Here is an 8,340-nt window from a genome sequence, read left to right as displayed (position 1 = left end):
GAAAGTTTAGCTTCGTTTAGTCTCAATCCATAATTGATTAAACATGATTTTTTAAAAACTAATTTAAAGATATATTAATACTATATATAAATATTGATATAAAAAAGGTCGTATATATTTACACAATTATGAAGATTGAAGAAGTTGAAAATTCAAAAGGGTAAAAAAGATGGATGGGTGTGGCTCTTCTTAATAAGGTTCATGAAAAGTGAAGAGCGTTGTTAAGGTTGGGAGTGTGACACACATTAATAAAAAGAGGTGAAAATGTGAGCTGAATTTAATTTAATAATCCCCCCCTTCCTTAGGCTCCTCTTCCCTTCCCTTTCCTTCTTATTTCTATAAAACCCATCCACCAATTACAAAATTATTTCCACTCAATTTTCTCTCTCTACAAACCCCACTTTTGGGCCCTCAAAATTTTCTAACATGGTGGGCTTTTTATTCAATTTTGCTTATATTATTTTTGTAAAATTTTGGTTATTATTTTGATGGGTTGTGTTTTCAGGTGGGGAAAAAAGTTGGGAGGAAAGAGAGAATGGTGTTGAGGTGAAAAAGAGGAAAGAAATCGAATTGGTTCGATTAAAGTTTGGTGTGTTGTATGCATATATGCATTTAGTAAACTCGATGGAAAAAGACGATAACTACTCGGTAACTATACTCTTTTCCTTCTATATGACTATGATATCTATGTATTCTCTTTTCAATTCCTCTATTTTATTTAATGGATTTCGTATAGTATTTGCATAAATGTTTATTTTAGTTTTTGTAGTCATGGTAGTAATTAATTAATGTATTTTCTATGTGTTGATCTTATTCATCTTATAGAAATTTGAATCCTTTGTTTATTTACATGTTTTTCACGACACCATTAATCATAATATTAGATTAGTTTTTTCTTTTTTGGTTGCATATAGTATTTGTATTAAAATTTTGTAAATATTTTTAAGGTTTTATTTGATAATTATTTCGTTTTTTTTTTAATTAAGTCTAGTCTTTCATCCTTTTTTATGGCGATTTACATGTTTGTTAAGTACAATGATTAAATTTTTAGTCAAATTTCAAAAATAAAAACGAGCTTTTAAAAACTACCTTTTTTGTTTTTCAAAATTTGGCTGAAATTTTAAACTATTTATACATAAAAAAAAGTAGATAACAAAAAATAAAAAAAAAATTTAGAAATAGAAATAATGTCGTTAGTCTTAATTTTTTAAAAAACAAAATAGTTATCAAACCGAACTAAAACTTGAAAAACATACGAATCAAGATATTCTTAATTTTCTTAATTTAATATATTTCTTGGTGGGATAAAATTAATTTTGAATTGATTAAAATATGGTGATATTTTTATCTTACGTTAATTGGGTTGGAATATGTTTTTGGTTCATTAGGGTTGGTCTCACAATTTATGTGTATATATATACATTGTCTGTGTATGTGTGACATTTTTGTGTTACCTCATAGAATGCCTTTTGAAGAAATGTATTTTAAAGTGAAACAATTATCATAACAGCACTTTGGGAATTCCATTTTATTTATATGTTTAATCCTCTTAGAGTTTCCCAGTTTCATTTTTTATTCTAAATATATTTTAGAAAAGTGCTTTTAAGTTGTTAAAATCCCTCTTTCTTTCTTCTTCAATATTACAATTTTTTCTTATAAAAGAAATACCAAGTTTTATGTAAACACTACCATTATTAATGTTTTTAAATAAAAATCTTAATCCTTCCTAGTCATTTTTCAACTCCAAAAAAAAAAAAACTCATCTCAAAATTTATAATTCATCATCTGAATGTTTTAATTGTTTCGATGTTAATTAGTATCTTTCTAATCATGTACTTGTTTTTTTTTAATATATTCTATATTTTTGGAAGTAAAAAATTCAATTTATAATCATAGTTGTATCAATTTTAATTATATACTTTACGCTCTCTCTTAAATTTAGTTCGAAAAAAATCATATGAAATATATAATTATTTATTAAAATTATAATTAAAAATTTATGTATGTGCATATTTTTTTAATGGTTAGATTAATAAATTTATTAGTCTCACCTTAATACTTGTCAAAACAAAATGTAATAAAGTACGTTATTTACATGAATTTTTTTAAGATTTAAATTGATATAACTCTCGAAGCTTAGAGTTTTTTCTTTTTCAAATTCAACCCGGATTTTGAATCGCAAAAATCTCCTAATTCTACCCATTATTTTCTAACATATTTATATTTATATTTATATGTATAAAAGAACAAACAACAAAATCTTGCATAAAATTTCTTATTTTCTACAAGAATTTCAATGCAACCATAAAAAACTAGTTAGTGGGCCCACATAAGAAACAATAATGAATATATCAATATTCCGTAAATCCCACAATTTTAATTTGAAGATTATATATTATTTTCCCACAGAACGAAGGCTCTATGGCACCAAGTTTCTCCGGCCACCAAGATCTGTACAATAACCAAGACCAATTCATGAGGTCCCGCCCTAATTTCGAGACCTCCGCCGACAACTCCACCGGAATCCTCACCTACTTTCCGGCCAACCCAATAACCTCTCCGGACAAGCTCAGCTTTGGCGAGGTTATGCAGTTCGCGGACTTCGGTCCCAAGCTCAGTCTCAACCGCTTCGACGACGATAGCGAACCGCCCGGCATCGACCCGGTCTACTTCCTAAAATTCCCAGTTTTAAATAACGAAAGAGTGGAGGAGACGGCGACGACGGGCGGAGAGACGGAGGAAGCAGCGGAGATAGGAGGGAGATCGTTAAATATTGTTGGGGAGGTAGAAGAGGAGAATTTTAGGAATAATAACAATAACAACAACAATAATAATGGGAATAATAGTAATAAAAGGAAAAGAGGACGGACGGTGAAGACAAGTGAAGAAGTGGAGAGTCAAAGGATGACACATATTGCAGTGGAGAGAAACCGAAGGAAACAGATGAATGAGCATCTTCGGGTTCTGCGATCTCTCATGCCTGGTTCTTACGTTCAAAGGGTATGTTTTCAATGTTCTTTTTTTTTTTTTTTTAATTTGATATTTTTATTTTATTTTTAATTGAAAATAATGTTAGAATATTGCAAGAATTATAATTCGTTTGTTAATAGTTTGGGAGAGAAATTAGATTATTACAGTGAGATTGCTTTCAAAGTAGGGAGAGAAGTTAACAAACAAACCATAGTTAATAAAAAAATGTACAACTCATTGGAGTGACGAGAATGAGACAGTATAGAATTCACCTTGGTTTATGAAGTTTTTTGTGTTTGTGTATAGATAATTTCTCTATTTTTATTTTTTGTGTAAAGAACTTGTTTCTACTGAATTAGTTTTTAGAAATTGATTAAGAAATCAAATCTGTAAGATAGAAAATCATTCGTGAAAAATAGATTTCAAGCGATGAGAAAGATGAAATTGATTTAATTACATGAGTTCCGTTTATTTGATTCTTGTTTTTGAAAAATTAACCTATAAACATTTTGTCCCCATTATTGGTACTAAAATTTCTTAATTTGATGATTATCTTTATCAATATTTTATAAGATGAAGTAGTCATGTTTGAAAACGAAGACATTGTTTTTATTTTTTTCATATTTGGAATTGTTGTTTAAAGTTGATAGGAAATAAATTTAATTAAACAAAAGGTTGGACAACCCATACTTCAAAAATAAAAACTAATTACTGTTAAACTAAATTAAGACATGCATATTGATGGGAAATTAAGTAAAACACATTTAATTAATTAAATTAACACATTGCAGGGAGATCAAGCTTCCATAATCGGCGGAGCAATTGAGTTCGTGAGAGAGTTAGAGCAACTCCTGCAATGTCTAGAATCCCAAAAACGACGTCGTCTTTTAGGAGAATCACCAATAGTGCAGGCCGCCGACACACCGCCGCCGCAACAACCTCCATTTCTACCGCCAGGAGCAAGTAATTTTGCAGGTCATCAAAACGACGGACAAATATTTGAAACGACAGCTGAAAGCAAGTCGTGCCTTGCTGATGTGGAAGTGAAGGTAATAGGGTTTGACGCTATGATAAAAATCCTATCGAGAAGACGACCGGGACAGCTCATCAAAGCCATTGCAGCACTCGAAGATCTTCAACTAAATATTCTTCATACAAATATCACCACCATTGAACAAACTGTTCTCTATTCTTTCAACGTCAAGGTTCGAACAATTATCCCTCATTTTTATTTTATTTAGTTTTTTTTCTAAATTTTATATTTTTTTAACTCGTTGATAAATTTAAAATTTTGTATATTTTAGTTTCATTCAATATATTTGAAAACTTTCTTGAAAAAAAAAAGTTGTGTTGATAATGTTCATTTGATAAATCTGAAAAGCATATTAAAAACTGAAAGAAACAAGTGCATAAATTATAAAAAATAAAAACTAAAAATGACATTGTTATTAAATGGAACATTGTTTTAAAATTATTATTATTGTTTCCCTTAAAAGTTTTTATAATTATTTTTGGTATATATTTTATTCTCTAAGATAACATTTAATTTATAGTCACATTTCAAAAACATATAACCAAATAGTTTAAAACTTTTTTTTTTTTTAGATTTTAAAATATCCAGTAATTAAAAATATTTATAATTTTAATTTTTAAATATTAAAAACCAAATTTAATAGTTATTAATAAATAGAAGCATCATTTTTTTTGGATGTTTATTCTGTCCCTTTTTGGTTAAACATCTTATTATTGATTTTTTTTTTCAATTTAAAAAAAAAAATTAAAAACAAATGTATCTTATATTTGTTGATGTGACCTTTCATATACCAATAACACTTCTTACACATTTTATTGTATTTGTCCCATTCTTATTTTAGTTTTTCTCATCAATAGAATTTACGATTCCTTTTTTATTGTTGATTAAAAAACAAAAATATATTTAAAAAAATGAAAGGAATATACGGAGGTTTTTAGGCATGTTGTGGTTTTTGCAGTTATAAAATAATTTATTTTAACTATGATGGGCAGATAGCTAGCGAATCAAGATTTACGGCGGAAGATATAGCGAGCTCAGTTCAACAAATATTCAATTTTATTCATGCAAACACGGGCATGTGATGTAATAAATCAAATCCATACATATCGCTATAGATTTGTATTATTCATATTATTTTTCAACTCTTTAATTGTTTGACTATTGTTATTACTTGTTGTTAATTTCATTGTTTCAATGAAGAAAGTTACAAAATAATATACATTATATATATAATTTACACTCTTTATATCTCTATATGGGACTTTATAAAAACCCTTTAGTATTGCTTTTCTACTAAAAGCACTTAGAATTGAACAAAAATCATAGTCATAAATAGTTTTGGTAAATGTTTTAAATAATTAAAATATTATCCATTTCAACTATTTATTAATTAAGAATATTTTTAAATATAGTAAAATAAACTAAAATATTTATAAAATATAGCAAAATTTTGAATTCTACTAATGATAGACCGATAAACTTTTATAACTGTCTATTAATGTCAATAATAATATGTTTATCTATGTCATTGGTAGAAGCATAACAGTATCTATCAATTTTGTTATATTTTGTAAACTTTATCATTTTCGACCATATTCTTCTATTAAATTAAATAGATTATATGGTGTCAAGAAATGGACAAAGAAGACATATAAAAGAAACATATAGTATAAAGTTAGAAGCTCTTCAAAATAAACCCAATAAAGTATAAGCCCTTACTTGACCAATTAATGTGTAATCATGTGTTCTTTTTTCTTTTTTTTTTTTTTCTTTTGAAATATTGTGAATTGCATAAAGTTGACTTCTACTATTTTTAGTACAAATCAGAGATTAGGAAAATTGTTAACCTATTGAATAAGACACCAATATTTGTTTTTCGCTCCATATTTATTAAAGAAATGAAAATGTGATTTAAAGATACATAAGATAATTGAAAATGAAATCTTATGATAAATTTACACACAAATAAAAAATTATACAAACATACTTATATGGAACCGACAATTTAAAAGAAAACAAATATTGAAAGATCTTAAATATGTGGAAGTTTTTTATTTTTTATTTTTATTTTTTTGGTAATATAAATACCATATCTTATAATGTCTAAATTTCCTTTTTTAAAAAAAAAATTATTTTTTGAGGCACTAAAATTTGTATTATTCTATCTCAGAAATAAAATTTGGATTATTCAAGGAGACAAAAATAATCAATTTGACATTTTTGTCTCTATAGTAAAAAACAAAAGGAAAATTAAATACCATATGGGCCTTGTTCCAATTAACACATCTTTTAGATACAGACATTACAAAAATACATGTTCCAAAGTCAAACCTTATAATAGAGTGAAGATGATGCAATCTAATTATGACCTCCTAGTCAAAATTTCTACAACTAGTCAACTCTTTTTCTCTCTTTCTCTCTCTCTCCTACAATAATACAAAAAATCATTATTAAAAATTATAGATTTTTATAATTTTTTCGACCTAACGTGATTTTTCAAATAAAATTTACTAAACATTACTGTATCTATCATCCATTTTTACGTATCTTTTGGAACTCAACGAATCAAGAGAATATTTAACAACTTAAGATAATGAAGTGAATAATAAAAAAGGAAGAAAGAGATAATTATTAGCATCTCCTGATTTGTTTTGACGATGATATTGTATAAGCAATCATGAGGTTTTCATAATTCATCACTCTTTGTTATGAAAACTTATAGCTTCCCATCTCTAAGTGAATATATTTATTTGAGGTCACAAATATACGAATTTCAAATTAGACCAAATCTTAATTAGCTTATGCAATTCAGATTTGGGTATACTTAACTTGAATCAACATATTATATATAGGTAAAAAAGTCAGAAAAAGGAAGAGAATTAAAATGACTAATATGGAGTAAAACAATTGTGAAAAAGGAGAAAACAAAGTACATAAAGGATTATTCTCCAATTTTTTTTATTATTATTATTTTGGGAATGCGTGGAAATAATTAAAAAGAAAAGAAAAAAAGAAAAAAAGAAGTTGACATTGGTGGTTGGCAAGATGAGTTTGAAAGTCAACCCCATGCTCATATGTAATTGTGATTTGTCCTGAAGTCCATCGTTGACATGTCAGAAAAATTAAAAGTATTTTTTGGTTCTTTCTTTCTTTGTAGGCGGTGGCGGTGGGTGGTGGGGCCGCCGGTGGGGGCGGCGGGTCCTCCGTGAGAGGGAAAGTCTCTGTAAGCATTTCTTTCCCGATTGGATCTGAGAGTACTAAAAGGCTATGTCTCGGCCGGCAGGCGATGTGATGCAAAATGCATTATAGTTTAGGTGTTTCAATTTGTTTTTTTTTTTCCCTCCATCTTCGATCCTATTCTATTAATCAAAACCTCAAACTCATCGGATGTGTGTACTCCTCTATGTTTATATGGGTGATAATACTGTGATTTCGATGGTAAAATTTTTAGTTATTTTAGGTTGATTTATGTTTTGTGTGTGTTTACTTGCATAAATATTTAATTATGTCCACACAATAATAGAAAACTTGGATGGAGGAAAAGGCGACGGGCTTTTCAACCATTACGGGTGCCTACTAAAAATGCGAAGAATATCACTCTGTCCATGTGCAATTTTCTTCGGATATGCCAATATTTTTCTGCTTCGACAATTAACAAAATTCTCGTAGTGAATTTTGACAAACGCTTTTGATATATATCAATATTTTATAAGACTTTTATTTGAAGATTATGTTAAAAGTAAACACACGATCCTACACGTGAAAGTTAGACAAAATTTAAAAATTGTTATTGTTATTTAGGTCTATTATTCAATGAACAACCATGTCAATATACAGAACATAGATTTTTAATACAATCATAGTGTTGTTTTTGTTGAAATCTTATCGATTTAAACCTATATATTTATTAGTCATTGAAAGCATATGAAAAATACCTATTTTAACAAAGTTTTCAACAAAAACTTAATAATACGTACATCCAAAATTTCAAACTCTTGTTGTTTAGCTAGAACATACCTTTCTCACTAGGTGGTGGTCCGTATATAATCATGCATATCCTACTTACAGTACAATATCAACTCTATGTGTTGGATGGCAACAAAAAATGTGAACATTTTATTCTATGTTATGGTTTTGTTATAATTAGATTTATCGAATTTCAGGTTTCAAATAGGTTTCATGTATATCGAATTAAAGTCAAGGTAATAAAATTGTTTTTATCAATTCAATTTAATTTTTGCTTTTGTTTAAACTCTATTTGCACCATCAATTAGGGGTGTAAACGGGTTAGGTTGGGTTGGGTTGAGAATATAATTTAGGTTATTCGGGTTTCAAAT

The 8,340-nt window shown here is 27.8% G+C and overlaps 1 protein-coding gene across 1 annotated transcript; it reads left to right on the top strand.

Annotated features, from left to right (window-relative positions):
• The first annotated feature begins 298 nt into the window (after window positions 1-298).
• On the top strand, window positions 299-5,220 carry LOC103483486 (transcription factor FAMA). Its single transcript, XM_017043504.2, has 5 exons — window positions 299-429; window positions 506-648; window positions 2,410-3,000; window positions 3,762-4,175; window positions 4,996-5,220. Exons 2-5 carry the CDS (start codon window positions 607-609, stop codon window positions 5,083-5,085), a joined length of 1,137 nt encoding a protein of 378 aa, XP_016898993.1. The 5' UTR covers window positions 299-429; window positions 506-606; the 3' UTR covers window positions 5,086-5,220.
• Window positions 5,221-8,340: the final 3,120 nt, after the last annotated feature.

Source organism: Cucumis melo, chromosome 6 (assembly GCF_025177605.1).
Source record: "Cucumis melo cultivar AY chromosome 6, USDA_Cmelo_AY_1.0, whole genome shotgun sequence".
Taxonomy (NCBI): domain Eukaryota; kingdom Viridiplantae; phylum Streptophyta; class Magnoliopsida; order Cucurbitales; family Cucurbitaceae; genus Cucumis; species Cucumis melo.
This window is presented reverse-complemented; position numbering and strand designations above follow the sequence as displayed.